Consider the following 16,768-nt stretch of genomic DNA (forward strand, 5'->3'; position numbering starts at 1 on the left):
AGCATATGAGAAATATATAAATGTTGTATATGTGTATGTATGTGTATGTGTGTACATATATATGTATATATCAGTTAAAATCCTCAGCACCTCAAAAGGCACTATTATCCTTCAAGGAAAAAAAAAAGTTTCAGATTTATCAATGTGACCCAAGACTGCAAATGAGGCAAAAAGTCAAACGAAGCTGAATGAAATTTCCATTTAATTAATACTCATAAATGTTTGCTAAAAGTGTATGGGGTTATTCTAACATGGATTTGTTAAGACACATATCATGAGGAAAGGCCACCCCAAAAAGGGGAAATGCTACACCAATAACCTGTCAATAAATTCCACTCCGTTGACTAAGGTTCAAAGTATAGGGAACCATTTTACAAGTCTTTATGTGATACTGAAATTTTCATGGGAAATCTAGCTTGAATAAAGCAAAAGACCAAGTTATGACTTCAAAGCTGTGATAAATTAGTCAAGATGAAAATGTTTTATAATCTTATTAATTTAAATCCTACTAATTCAGAATCTGGTAATACTGATTTTAGGATTTGAAAAAGAAAACTGACAGTATAAGCCAGATTTCAAAGAAACTACATCTGAAATGCACATTTTCAAGAACTTGAGAATTGTTACAAACAATTCACAAGCTAATTACAAATTGGCATTATGCAGAATTTCCTCTATAAGCTAGGCTTAAAATGTTTTACTAAAAATTAATAAGTTGGTGTCGGACGCAGTGGTGCACTCCTATAATCCCAGCGGCTCGGGAGGCTGAGGTAGGAGGGTCATGAAAAAAAGCAAGGTGCTAAGCAACTCAGTGAGGCCCTGTCTCTAAATAATATACAAAATAGGGCTGGCTATGTGGCTCAGTGGTTGAGTGACCCTGTGTTCAATCTCAGATATCAAAACAAAACAAAAATTAATAAGTTTGCCAGGTATGGTGGTACATGCTTAAAGAGCTGGAGATGTAGCTCAGAGGTGAAGTACCCTGGGTTCAATTTCAGTACCAAAAATTAGTAAGTTTCCTCAAATCATTAAAGAAAATACAATATGAATTTCACATTTTAGATAAAGCCTAACTTATCATTAGTCTAACATTAGTGTGGTCTTTTAAGACACCATTTTAATACATATTCTTTGATATGATTGACTGTTCTAAGGAAATGATGAGCCATACCTAGAGTAAATAAAAATCAAATTTAAAATTTCCTAGATTTATAGGTATAGATATGTGTATGTGCAGAGACAGAAACCCACATCGGCCAACTTTATTAACATTCTTAACCCTTTTAGAAAACAAAACAGTAACTTTCCCTTCATTTCAAAATATTAAAGTAAGTAAGAAAATGGTTGCTAACCCCTGACAACTTTGCAGATTACTTTTCACCACCAGCTTTCTTCACTGATTCCCTTTCTTCTTCCTGAACCCAAGTTGCCACTCATCATCTCAGTCCTCATCCTTTGCTTTACTCCAAGTCTTCCTATTCCTAACTCCACAACATATTTACATGAAAACGTTTCAGAAGTCTTATCTTTATGCATCCCAAAATACCAGATGTCTCTCGCCTCCATCTGAACCTAAATCCCAGTAGTCACTGAATATCTCCATGTGAAAAATTCACTTTCATCAGATTTAAAACATGTTTGAAACCAAAAATTAATCTCAGACTCACTTTTCTTTCTTCTCCTTCCTGTGAATCATCTACATGAGCAGGACTGAAACTTTGATGAAAATCTTTGTATATCAATAGCAAAGAAAAAAATAAACACCCATTTGCTTACTCTAGCACATCTGGCATAAGACTTTTGCCTTCTTCAATCACAACTTTCTATACAACTATCCGAAAAACATGGTTTAAATCTCTCATACTATTGTAACACTATATTTATCAAACCAAGCCTGAAATCCCCTTCAAGACTCTCTAACTCAGACATTCCATTCCTATTCTATGCTCTTTACACTTCTCATCCAGTTCACTTCCTTCTGATGTGCTTTAGTTCAAAGCTATTTCCTATTACCTGCAATACTTTCTTCAGATTTAATGCCAACCTAAACTACATGCTTTCCCCAATATTCAATAAAGAACTGGTGAACTGCCAGGCACAGTAGCACACACCTATATAATCCCAGCAACTCTGGAGGCTAAGACAGGAGGATATCAAGTTTGAGGTTAGTCTCAGTAACTTATACAGGCCTGTCTCAAAAAAAAAAAAAAAAATAAAAAAGACTGGGGATGTAGCTCATTGGTAAAGTGCTCCTGAGTTCAAGCACCAGTAACTAAAAAAATGAGAGACCAAAAAAAAAAGTTTGCCCACACGCAGGCTGAAGGACTTCTTTCATAAAAATGTGTTGACAGTTTCCAAACTTTCTTTTTGTGAAAAATACATTAATAATTTATAAATAAAGCCTCCAATTTAACACTATATTAACTGTATTTTAATACACAGAATTAAATCAGTATATAAACAAGAAACCAGAATATCACAAAAAATTTAGAAATATTTCAGTAGTTAATAATTTTAAGTCTAGAAATGTAATGCTGTGAGAGGGTTTAAATATGGGCAGGCAAAGTAGAAATGAAAAAAAAATTTGCTAGAGAGGTCAATGTAAAAAAATTATACTAATGATTACTGAACTGAATGTTCTCTCTTTTTCTCATTATCTCCATAAAACCTTTCATTTGGCTCTTAAAATCTACCCTATAGGAAGTTTATTTTCTTCCTTTTCCTTTCCTCTGATTCTGCTAAGTCCCTACATTAATCACCTTAAACACCCCAGTGCCTTGCACTCAACAGTTTTAAAAATTATACTGAGATTTAAAAAAAAAAAAAATCAATGCAGTTCTTAAGAAGCCTATCTGTGGTCTTTGATAAAGTTGCCTTGCTCTTAAACAGGAAAGATCTGGTAGATAATCCCATCTACTTGTCAAACATTAAAAAAGAAAAAAAATTAAGGAAGTAATTTTCTAGGTACAAATTAATTTAGGGACAAAATATGTTTAATTTAAACAAATATTTTCAAGAAACAAAGCTTAAAGCTAGAAACCTAGCCAGGTGTAGCAGCGTACACCTGTAGTTCCAGTAGCTCAGAAGACTGTGGTAAGGGATCTCAAGTTGAAAGCCAGACTCAGCAACTTAGAGACAGCAAGACCCTGTCTCTGAATAAAATATTTTAAAAAGACTGTGGATACAGCTCAGTGGTTAAATGCCTCTGGGTTCAATCCCAGGTACCACCAAAAAAAAAAAAAAAAAAAAAAGCTAAAACCACTAACATTGCAAAATATCACTGAAATAATATTAGAGTTGTTAAAAGAAATAATAAAGTGGTATCTTATCTAGAAACCACATAATTGTCCTCTAAATACTAATAAAATATATTTTTGAACATGAAAATATGACTGACCACTTCCAGGTTGTATTTAAGTTCCAGGATTAAAAACCGTTACGAGTCTCTTGATCCAGGTAGTAAGCTTCCCATCAGTCTAGCTAAGAACTCTAGCCAAGAATAGCAGAGAAGCAGAATAGGATAGGGATGGATGAGGTAGGCTTACAAAGGTTAGGATAAAAGATAAATAAACTAGAAGCAGACATCAGGACATTATTTACACTTAGTATTTATTTAGGAGTTCCAGATTTTAAAATCTCTGTATTTTATTTGATGAGAAAACTCAAAGAAGGGTAGATGGTATGACCAGGGTTGTGCATTAATGACTGAGCTACGATTGGAACTCACATCTGAATCCAGGTATTCTTCCTCACTTTACATACTCTGACTCAGTCTTCCCCACCCCACCCCTACTCATTATACTTGAGCTTGTTGCCAAGTCCTATCACTTTCCTTTCCTTTTCATTGTTCTGTCACCATAAATGTAAATATCTAAAATTCTTAAGATGAAAGAATTAGTCCCTGCCCCAAGATCATAAACTGATGAATCTCATTGTCACTCTTATGTTGAACCTCTATGAGATAGGTTTTTCAGTCATCTGCTCAGAATTTAAGCTCCATTTGGTGGTTGTAACACAAAATACTTCCTTAATAAAATACAATTTGACTTCAAAAACATTAAAACCCACTGTTCTTGGCTACTCAGTCCAAGGAGATGAACAACAGAGCCAATTAATTTGGATACTTCAGAAATAAACTCGTTTGCATAAAATTTTCAATGTGGTAAATTTCTTTCTAAATTTTTATATACACTTCTGCATGTGTTAAGAAAAGTATTCCAAAACATAAAAGGATGAGAGAATTTAGAGACTTACTGCAAGTTCCGCCACTGAACATTGGAATAGTTTCAAACATCATCTTGTGAAACAACAGTGCCACTGGTCTATAATCCAGATGATTCTTTAACAGGTAGCTATAATAATACACATAGCGCCTCTGACTGGGAATAGTTACTCCCTGGTGGATAGAAAAAAAAAAAATAGAGAAACAGAGAAAAAAGAAAGAGAAAAGCCAAATTCAAATGGAAAGTTCCATTATAGTTATTCTACTAAGCTGCTATGGTAACTGGGTTGTACCCATTGGAAAACATATACATATAAAAAAGTTGACCTTAAATAATTAATACTTAAATCCAGTTCAATAACAGAGTAAATCAGAACATCAATACAAAGAAAAATATCTGAATAACTTTACTTCCTTCAAATACAATAACACCTCATTTATTCAAAACTCACAAATATGCTCTGATCCTGATCCAATTAGCAAAGGTCACTGCATATCCAAAAATAATTGTCAAAGCCCTCTCAGCATTATAGCTATGTTCTTTATACCAATATATCCCACAAGGATTTATGGACTCTTATTAAACACACAATTCCTCACAAATTTTTCCAAGAAAAAGTATATCAGAATCAGCAGATTAGATAATGCAAACTACCTTTTAAGAGGCAGACAAAGCAATAGGAAAAAGAAACATTGGCTTTAGAGCAGGAAAAAAAATAGGAGTATTCAGTTTACATAAACGAATCCAATAGTCCACTAACAAAGTTACTTAAAGATGTCTCTGTCCCATACATCTCTTTGTTGGAGAAGCAAGGAGAGTATAAAATGTTTTAGAAAATACCAAGTATTAAAAATGCTTTAAATATAATTAACATATTTAAAAGGAGAACCTGAATTTTTAAAAAAATTGATGTATGCAATAATATGTTCATTAATGAAGCTGAATAAATGAGGTATTAAAGTGCTTATCTAAGTTTTTTTCTACTACAAATGTGACTTAAGGAAAAATTCAACTTAGAAATATAAGGAAAATAATAAACAACATTAAGTATAATAGAAGAAACTTATTGAAAAATCATTCTTTAAAGTATATTCAAGAAGAAAAATTCTCACAGTATTTCTCTTTTAAGTTATCATTAGCACCTAAACTTCCCCAATGTGTTAAAAAATTCTGTACACAAATATCCCTTTTTCAATGAAAAATATAAAGCACATTTTTGTGAATTTAAAAACACACATGCTGAATGTCACACTAGTATAATACAATCAGTATTTTTTAAGAAGATACTTACTATAATAGAATCAGTGTTTTTTTTAAAGGTTAGCATGATTTTATTATAAACACACATACACACACAGTTGAAAAATGGATATAAACCATTTGAAATCAGAACAAGTGATTTAAGATTTTGGTTACAGTAAAGAACAAACATTTTATAGTCAGAAGACTTCTATTTGAATTCTCATAGTCAAAACACAAACCCCAATTTGTTTCCTCAGGAAACTGAGGACAATATCGTGTACCCTTCCTTCGTAACAGGATTTTTGTGAAGAATAAACACCAAAGCAGTTAAACAAAAGCAAGCTAAAAACTACAAATGATATATAGTTAACAGTCTTAAAGTTTAATAAAGTCTACCTGTGTTAAGATATAATTCTGGGATAGCTGGAATTTTATTTGTATGTATTCTTACAGGAACAGTAGTAAAGTAGCACTATTTTGAAGAAGTGTTAAAAAATTAACAGTAAAAAAGTGTCCTTAGCACTTAAAAATGTTTAGGCTCCAGATGGTTTATCAATACATTATTTTATGCAACTTCATTAAACAACTTGTCATTCATTTTTTAAAATATCTTTTTAATTATAGACGAACACAGTATCTTAATTTTTATGTAGTGCTGAGGATTGAACCCAGTGCCTCACACCACTGAGCTATAATCCCAGCCCCTGTCATTCATGTTTATCAAAATAAACTCAGAGAAAATAACAGATGGAATATAGATGGGAATGATACTTTTTTGAACCATGTGAATTTATTATCTAGCCAAAAAATTAAATAAATGTAAAAAAAAGTCAGTACAAGTCTATAAGAAACCAAGTTGTAAAGTTATCATTTGTTGGGACTTAATGGATGGTAGATATTTTTTTCTTTATCTCCATCTTTGGCACAGGTTTGCATGCGATAATAAAGGGTTTTCAGAGCTTTAAAGTTTTCTCAAGTAGCAAGTGACTGTACATCTATAATGTAGGTGCTTCAAGATTCAGTTAATCCTTAACAAAAGGAGGTAGGCAAACGTGAAGAATATATGAATTTACTAGTTGTCATCACTGAGCGAATAATTTATGTGTGAATACCAGCTGAAATCTAAATTACAAACTTCATAACATCCATTTAATCCCTATAGTTCTTCCTGCTATGGAAGGAAACAAAGCTCAGAATCAGTAGTGATATACACAGAGTTATAGAGAAGTTAAGGAACCTCAGCAATATGGCAAAGGTCTAGGCAGAAGAAAGGAAGTCAATTTATCTTTCATACCACTATTGAACTAATTTTATAAAAGTATAAGATAATCACATTGCTGATTAATTCAAATTAAATTAATTCACATTAAATGGTATCTTGGTGTCCACCCAAACAAGGACTTATCACACAGTATAATTCAATCACATAAATAAGGAGCCCCAACCTCTTTTTCCACTTTCACCTCTCACAATTCTCTTGTGCCAACAATTACTCCTACTTTTGGTCAAACTATTTGATTTCTCCTAAATTGTACTTTCTGGTTTGCTCTTTCAAAAAAAAAAAAAATCTTTTTATCAGATTAAGATGTAACAGTAAGGAGGCAGTCACCTATTTAGTTTTACATATTTCCTAACATCAGAAACCTTTCTAATGTCACCTCCACACTATAATTCTACCTCCTTTTTAATACTTAAAAAGCTTATGTATCTTTTCTGTCTTCCCTTGATTGGCTTTAAGAGAGATACAATGATTTTATTGGCATTTTCATATTGTCAGTGTTTAGATTTATTAGTTCAAATGGTTTACTGTTTCCCAATTCATTATATTATCTTTGTTAATTCTTGTTATTAATCTTAAAAACTCTAAAATGAATCTGGGTTTCCTCACTGACTCAAAAATTGTTTAAGAACATGGTTTTAGGGCTGGGGATGTGGCTCAAGCGGTAGCGCGCTCGCCTTGCATGCGTGTGACTCGGGTTCGATCCTCAGCACCACATACCAACAAAGATGTTGTGTCTGCCGAGAACTAAAAAATAAATATTAAAAATTCTCTCTCTCTCTCTCTCTCTCTCTCTCTCTCTCTCTCTCTCTCCTCTCTCACTCTCTCTTTAAAAAAAAAAAAGAACATGGTTTTAAATTTCCATATAAACTTCAACTAAACTTAAAAAACTAAATTATAATCAAGAAATGGGGCTTGTATAATTTCTATTTGGGAGTTTTGTTTTTTGTTTCTTGCAGATGGACTAATGAATTATTAATCTTGGTAACTATTTAGTGGATGACAGAAAAATAAATACATTCTTTGGGCTAATTTTATCACATTATTCAAACCACCCACATATCTTATTGTGTGCCTTCTTGAAGTATATTAAAGGCTTCTGCTGTCATTAATTTTTTAATAATTTTTCCATTTCATTCACCTTTTGCTTGATACATTTTAATGTTAGTATAGCACCCATTAAGTTCATAACTGCTAATATGTGGAGTATATCCTGTGTTAATATAAAATGACATGATTGATCCAATTATACACTTTTTGCTTTAAAGTCTACTCAGATACTGAGATATCATCATCCTCTTTTGAGACTTACATTTTCTGATTTGTCTTTAATCAACCATTTATTTTTAAGCCTTATTTTATCTAAATCTCTTATGTGATTACTCTTAAGAAAGAGACTTTAAAGCATAGATTACACACCTTTTAAATCTATAAATACTGCCACAATACTGTCAGACTAAACTATCACCTTAATACCACAACACACGATGTGTAATATTTGTTCATATTCTATGTGTCAATACTCTCAGATCACCTTCCCTAAGATAAATTCACAATCTGACTCAAGTTTAAAGAGTGATTTTCTAGCCAAGCATGGTGGTACATGCCTGTAATCCCAGCAACTCAGGAAGTGGAGGCAGGAGGATCACAAGTTCAATGCCAATATCAGCAACTTAACAATGCCCTAAACAACTAAGCAAGAGTTGTCTCAAGATAAAAACTAAATCAGTGATAAAGCACCCCGGGATTTAATTCTAGTGTCTGTCCCTCAAAGTGAGTTTCTACTTCAGTGCTTTTCTGTCACTTAAAAATAATGTAGATGTTTCAACATATCAGTGTTTGCTTGAAGCCTACAAAGCTGTATTTCAGAATGATCACAATAAAATTATTATATGGATTTAGAAATGGCTGTTATTGTAATGACAACATGTAACAGTACTGTTATTATTTGCCAATATTCTACATATACTCCTAACTCTAACTCAACAAGATGTTATCACCTCTATTTTAAGGATAAGAAAACAGTCTAACTGCATGTAATTATCTTACTCAAAACCAGGATTTGAACCTAAATGTGAATGAGTTTGAATCTCTTACTCAGGAGTCCTTACTTACGAACAGCAGGTGTATTAACTATGTGATTTGATGTCATACCCTCGTTAAGCTCTTGTTTTTCACATCTATGAAGAATCTTCAAAGTTTAGAGCATTATTATGCTCCAGTTCTATGAAAGTAATTATGAGTTCCATATTAAAATAGTGTTGCATTATCCACAGAATCCTTCACAATTAACTGTGAAGCAGACATCTCTGCCCAGCATCTTTTCTTCCTGCTTTTTGGGAAGTTATCATTCTCCCTGTAGTTTAGGGATGCTGAATTTTTTTCGTAACCTTCAGATACTTGTCCTAATCAGAGAATTCCATTTTCTGGTCAGAATATTTGGTTCAGAAATGGGCACATGCACAGTCCAGGAAAATCATAACTTAACTGAGAAATTTTCGCTCAAGTTGTAGTCTCTTCCTGTTGCAGTTGACGAAGTAGTTAGAATGCAAGCCTAAAGCTACAAGGAACAATACTTTGCCATTACTTACAGAGAGAGCCTATATGAAAATATGAAGTATATATAGAAGAGAGAAGAGGAGGGAGCAAGGAAGGGAAAGAGACTCCTGATAACTGTTTAGCATATAGATCTAGGCCAAAGCTTTTAAGTTATATAAATTAATAAATGTCTTCTTTTGTTTAAGCTTACTTGGAGAGTTGGGTTTCTGCAAGTTGAAACTGAAAAAGTCCTCATACATTGTAAGGTAACTACTTTATTTTTTTCTTTTTTAAGTTTCAGTTTCTACTTTTGCGATAGAAATAACTAAGAAAAAAATTAGACAACAGAAAGAACACTGGGTTTGAGGTTAACTAAGAGATATAGTTTTGAGTTATTTGATAAAAAGATTATGACTAAGGGCAGACTACTCTGCAGATCTGTTTATTATTTATATTAGAATAGTTTTGAATTAAATAATCAGATCCTTCAAGGTATAAAAATTCTATGGTTCCCTGAATCTACAGAATGGATAACAGATTTAAATAGCATGTATCACAGGAACACAGTTTAGCCCAGCAGAATTAATGTTTGGAAAAATAAGAATGTTACATTAGGGGGTGGCGCTGTGGCTCTCTAGAGGTACATGGCTCACCTCACACATACAGGGCCCTGGATTCAATCCTCGGCATCACATAAAAATAAATAAATAAAATAAATATATAGTGTCCAACTACAACTAAAAAATAAATATCTTTTAAAAAATAATGTCACATTAGGAGTTTTTAAAAAAACAATATACCTTATGTGTTTCAAATGAAGAAATACAAAAAGTTCATTAGGTTACAATATAAGAAAATTTAGTCAACCAATTAGAAAAAAGTAACTTGATTATGATATTAAGTCATAAAAATTCATCCCCCAGGAAAACTAAAAAATTTCTTCTTTAAATTTTCATTAAAGGTAGAATCGATGAACTCATGTACAGAGTTCATGATATATAGGAACTTTTTCTCTAATAACTGATTTGGAAACAAAGAAAATGAAAGCTGCCCGATTCCCTCCCAAAAAAAGTTTAATGAAAGAAAATAAATATTAATGCTTACTTGCCACTATTCTGGAAGTGGGAGAGGGTGGTAAGGGAAAAGAGGAAAATAGCAGTGATTCTATGTAGGTTTGTCATAAAATGGAAATTAACCTCTTTGAAGTTGGAAATTTTAGGAATCATTCCAAACTATATACTTACCAGCATTCTTAACATGCTTTAACTCTTTTTTCATAGTTGACAATAAATGGGACTTATCTTTTATAATACTACAAATTAAGTGTAGATGCACACAGTGTTGGGCACAGGAGAGATGGGAACCCTGAAACATGCTTTCTTAGAGGGGGAGGGGAAAAACATAAATGGCTTGCTTTTGGATAATTTAGCATACTCATAAACTCAAATATCAAATATACAAATGAATAACCCCAAAGGAAGCCTAACATACCTTCATTCTTAAAAGGTATTGAATAAAAGGGGTCGTCCTTCCCTTGAGCAGTTACCTCACGCTCAGAAATTTTTTCTTTATAGAAGGTATCAATTGCTTGACTTCCCTGCAACAAATCACAGCCTCAAGTACTAATTAGACACTCCTAACATAATGCTACATTTTGTGGTCAGCTTGCACCCAAGACCCTACCATGTAATTTACATCACTGCATGCTGCAGATATGTCATAACTGGGTTAGATTGTAATAGGTCAGAATATTTTGAGAGTCTCTGCAAAGTCTACAAACTTTCATGAAAACTACCTCCTTTCTCTTCAAAACAAATTGAAAAAAGATTCTGCTCCCATACGAATGTCACAAGAACACAACTTTCTTCAGCTTCTTATGTTTCTCTATAATTAAGGATATAAGTAAAATAACATTTAAGACAGTTTTAATGAAATTAATTCTATACAAACTGTAAAATAGATAACATGTATTCATCTCCTGTAATAGTGGTTCACAGTTTTAAAAAGATGAGAATGCACAAGCTCAACTTAAAAGGAAATATTATCAGATGTTTTAAGAAGAAAATTATTTTAGATAATCATATTTATGATTATCTGTGTATTGTGGCACACTCCTATAATTCCAGAGACTCAGGAGGCTGAAGCAGGAGGATGTCAAGTTCAAAGCTAACTTCAGCAATTTAACAAGGCTCTAAGCAATTTAGGGAGATCCAGCCTCAAAGAATAAACCAGGCATGGTGGTACATGCCTGTAATCCAGCCTCTAATCCCAGTGGCTCAGGAGGCTGAGGCAGGAGGATAGAGAATTCAAAATCAGTCTCAGCAACTTAGCAAGGCCCTAAGCAACTCAGCAAGACCCTGACTCTAAATAAAAGATATTTAAAAAGGGTTGGGGTTATGGCTCAGTGGTTAAGGACACTGGGTTCAATCCCTGGTACAAAAAAAAAAAAAAAGAGGAGGAAGAAGGAAAAAGGAGGAGAAGAAAGAGGGAGGGAGAGAGGAAGAAAAAGGGCTGGGGATTTAGCTTAGTGGTAAAGCATCATGGGTTCAATTCCCAGCAATCCCCCATATACGTGTGTGTATATAAAATATAAATATATATAAACAAACTACACACATATACTTATGTATATATAATATACATATATGTTGTTATGTACGTTACATATGTATACATACATATATAATTTCACTAGAACTCTAACCATCAAACAAGTGATATCACTGAAAGCTTTAAGACAACTAAATTGAAGAGATTTTGAGAAAGTGTACAGCCTTAAGTTTATAAGACCAATACCCTCAACTTGTTCTCTTTCTCCTTAAATCAGGGGTCTTTAAATGTTCTAGCATCTGTAAAGAATATAAACCAAGGGGGCTAAGGTTGTGGCTCAGTGATAAGAGCGCTCACCTAGCTGGGTTCAATCCTCAGCACCACATAATAATAAATAAATAAAATAAAAAGGTATTGTATCCACCTACAACTAAAAAATATTTTTAAAAAAATAAACATTTAAGCCAGGCATGGTGGTGCACACCTGTAATCCCAGCGGCTCGGGAGGCTGAGACAGGAGAATCAAGAGTTTAAAGCCAGCCTCAGCACTTGTGAGGTGCTAAGCAACTCTATGAGACCCTGTCTCTAAATAAAATACAAAATAGGACTGGAGATGTAGTTCAGTGGCCGAGTGCCCCTGACTTCTGTCCCCAGTATGCTCCCCTAAATAAATAAATAGATAAACAAACAAATAAATAAATAACATTTAAAAATAAGAATATAAAACAAGGAACCTTCAAAATAGACTTATTTCATCGGTATTATCTAAACTTTCAGGAGTCTATATAAATTATTCTGAAGAATCTCAAAATTCTTTTTCAGTTCAAATATTTGTGAACTTGATAATGTAGAAAGAAATTTAACAATGCAGCAAGGGACTCAACTTTTACTCTCAATGCAGTCATTGACATATAGATAATACTGATGACAATATTTTACCTTTCTGGACCCATTTTATCATCTATAAAATAAGAAACTTTAGAGGGGGTGGGGAACCCAATAATCTTTAAGAATTTTATCCATTATTCCTAGTTTTCTAATGCTGTTTCAAACTAAAATGTAAATGCAAACATTAAGTAAAACACAATTTAGTCAACATCATCTGCTCACAAATTTATTTTTTGCCTTTTAATATACACACAGGGATAAAAGGTAGGAATACATTTCTTCAGGACCTGTGAATAATTCATCCAAAACATAGTCTAGGTATGTGAACTAAGCATGAGCTAAGAACAGTAAATCTCAATGATTCGTTTTATTCTGACACTAAAAGTGATCAACTTAGCTAAAGTGATCAACTTAGCTAAAACCACCTAACTGTGCTTTAATACCTTGTAACAAATAAACTTGACAATTTTATCAAATACATTCCTGGCAGTCCACATAGATCTACATTTTCTACTTCCTACTAGCCCATCACATTCACTTGGGGGAGATGCCAAGAGAAAGTAGTTCTACTAATGAAGTATTACTACTTTTTATCACATGACACTGTAGGATTTATGTTTTATTTTCATAAATACTTCTCTAGCAATCTTTTTTACTCTGGCCCTATCTCACAATATTCCATGGGGCTTCTTGCCATTTCATTAAACACCCCTTCCTCACCTCTAGAGAGAAACAGAACTGACAATGTTACCAGATTGTGATGACTAAATATGATCTGACAAATTAAATATGTCTTCACTTTTTGATTATGAAAACTTCTCTTGGATTTAACTTGAACTGGATAGACACAGAGAAAGTTTGAGCATTCTTAGATTTTACCTTTATCTTGAACATGATGAGACAGATTATCCCAAATGCTTCTTACATGGCAAATTATCACCATCAGCAGCCTATAGCCAACTATTCAGAAGAAGCACTTATTATCAGACAGAGTATATATGCACATATGGAAGGGAAGGTGTGCTTAAGAGGAAGGGAACAGGGAGAAGACGACAGTACATTTGAGAGCACAATTTAGAAAAGCCTAGACCATTACAAAACTCTTGTTTGACCCAACTCAAAATCTTGAATAAAGCAACCTACCAGGCTACTGGTTAATGTCAAACTAACAAAAAGCCACACAGTTGAACATGATGAAAGCAAACATCTCAGAAAGAGTCAAGCACGTTTGTAGCTTGCAGCAGAAAAATATGTTTCAAAACCTCTATAATTTTTTTCCAGGTGGACATATTTTTATTTCATGAAGGGAGACACAATTCAATCTACTACAGGCTGACTGATTCACCCAATAAAATGCATACGACATGATATTCATTTGTATCACAATGAGATGTCAAAACCTCTATCACTGACTTTTTTTTTCTGAGACTATAAAACAGGTCATGAAATGACTGGAAATTCCACCTCCCTTCAGCATATGACTTCTTAGTGCACCCAGCTAGTAGTTTTCATCAAATACATACATGGTCACATAATCAATGAATGATGCCTATCTTAAGAGTTATTTTTGAAAATTTTGGGAAACATTGATAACATTTTCAAAATGGCGAAGTTTCTTTGCCAAGAAGAAACCTCAGTATTCCGTAAAAAACAGTACACCTCAATGTCGGGCAGCACATCTGCTTTTGCTGCACTAGCGAAGACAGAAGCTCTCCATGCCATCGTCACTCACTGCTTTATTCATCCATGTGCTTCAGAGTGGCAAGACTCACATTAATCCTGAAAGAAACCTTATCTGTTGTTGTGAAAGTATTCTACTGCTTTGTAAGTGCCAAGCTTTGAATCATAGCCTGTGCAAGAACTGTCATGAAAAAATCTGTTGTAAAAGTTGCCAAATTCATAAAAGCCAAGACTTTAAATCAAGACGTTCTCAAACTCTTTTAAGGAGTTTAACTCTTCAACTTTAAAACTGAAATGTGAAATCATAATTCTTTCCTTCATAACACAGGACTAATGATGCAGATACTGCCAAAAAATTATTTCATTAACTTGAAGGCAAGGAAAATGATGCAGCATGAATTTATCTAAGAGTCTTGACATACTCTTATTTCTTGACACAAGCTTACTTTCATTGGTTCTTTTATTTGTGAGATAGGCTTTTCAGCACTTGTTTTCACCAAAAGCAAAGTCGAAATTGAATGGATATCAAAGATGGCAGGTAAGTTGCAAAGTCAAACAAAATGGCACAGTTTTTACTTTTTACTTTAAAAAGTTAAATAATATTAGCCCATTCCTTAAAATTTACTACTAAGAAAACTAAAGTTTAATTTTGGTTAATTTATACCACTTTGATTTATTCATCATTCTCATATACTGTGGCCACTGATATTTGTACGGAAAAAAACTCACAAATAAATTGAAGGTTTCTTTTATGATCTATGTTGTTAAATAAGGTTCAGTGCAATTAAAAACCATAAGTAAATTTTTTTTATGTATCCATGCCTATGTTTAATGGGAAAACACTTAAAACTTTCATCAGATTTGGTACCAGGGATTAAATTCAGGGGCACTTAACAACTGAGTTACATCCCCAGCATTTTTTGTATTTTATTGAGAGATAGTGTCTCATTGAGTTGCTAAAATGAGGCTGGCTATGAATTCAAGATCTTCCTTCCTCAGCCTCCCAAGCCGCTGGAATTACAGGTGTTCGTCATGTCTGGCTTTCATCAGATTTTTTAAAGCTATAAAACATGAACAGGTTTTTTTTAAGCTCCTAGCTTACTAAATCTAGCGTTCTGCTCATCACACAACTTTTATACTTTACCAAAACAAAATTTTTTTACCCGACTTTTAATACCCAATTTTGTGAACTATTTCCAATAAATGGTACTTTGACGTCCTTACATATAACTCAGAAAGTCACAAAGACAAACAAATGGTTAAAAAACAAGAGGTGAAAAAGAAACTGATACAACTACTCAGCTTAAAATGATGAATATGATAACCTCTATTTGTTTTGAAGATGAATGAGGAAGAAATTGACTTATCCTGGAGAAGAATCTGCCTAGTTATAAAATTATTAAAACTACAACAAATTTTTGATTAATGTCTTTCTCCCTAAATGAGTTTTCTCCATCTGGAGAGGTTTGGGTTTTGTTCTACTTAAAGAAACGTACAAAAACTCTTTTTAATACAAAGGATATTAAAAAGGTAATATGTTTTATTATACTTACCATTCAAATAAATTGACCCTTTGAAAAATCATTGTAAAAACCTTTCAAGAGTTTGCTTTTTGCCCTCAAATGCACTAAGTTAAATTTATTGCTGATTTTTAAGGTCTTTAGTTTTCTAAAAGACTGAAGAATCTGATTAATTGTAATTAATTACAATTAATTAATCCATTTTATAATTATTCACATGAAAGAATGAATTTTATTATAAATGATCACACTTTATTAGGTAATAATCATATTCAGGTAATTATCCCAAAACATTTTATTCTCAAGCAAGCTTCAGCAACAGTAAGCTTACTTTTGATTGATATGCAGGGGTGTTTTTGATTGGTTTGTCTGTTTTTTGTATACTGGGGATTTAACCCAGGGATGCTTCACCACTGAGCTACACTTCCAGCCTATTTTATTTTTTCTTGTGAGATAAGGAAAGTTCCTTAGGGCCTTGCTAAGGCTGGACTCAAATTTGTGATGCCCCTGCCACAGCCTCCCAAGTTTGTGATTGTAGGCATGTACCACCATGGCCAGCAATATGCTGTTTTTAAAATGCTATTTTATAAGGATTTTTGTAAGATCCAATATGTAATAAAGTTAATGGGTAAGATTTGCTATCATGATATAAAAACAGCAGCATGATCTGAAAAATTAAATGAATTAGATACCTGTTCATACAGAAGTTGGGGCAGTACTTGATTAAAATTTTTGAAAGAAATTAGGCATTAACAACTATCTTTTTAAAATCTCTTTTCTAGAGGATGGGAGTAGATGGGAATAGGGGGATATTACTCAAACTATACAAAGTTTCGGTTAGGCTAGAT

At 33.0% G+C, this 16,768-nt stretch overlaps 1 protein-coding gene across 2 annotated transcripts in view; it reads right to left on the minus strand.

Annotated features, from left to right (window-relative positions):
* Nucleotides 1–16,768, minus strand: part of Pten (phosphatase and tensin homolog) — an 88,114-nt gene that overhangs the window by 13,646 nt on the left and 57,700 nt on the right. The window contains exon 4 of one of the 2 annotated variants that reach the window (XM_077798276.1): nt 4,255–4,396. In XM_077798276.1, the coding sequence (XP_077654402.1) occupies nt 4,255–4,396 (142 nt within the window). Of the gene's footprint in view, nt 1–4,254; nt 4,397–16,768 lie in introns of those variants that run through there. The other variant, XM_077798277.1, reaches the window with a different exon arrangement.

Source organism: Urocitellus parryii, chromosome 5, assembly GCF_045843805.1.
Source record: "Urocitellus parryii isolate mUroPar1 chromosome 5, mUroPar1.hap1, whole genome shotgun sequence".
Classification (NCBI taxonomy): Eukaryota; Metazoa; Chordata; class Mammalia; order Rodentia; family Sciuridae; genus Urocitellus; species Urocitellus parryii.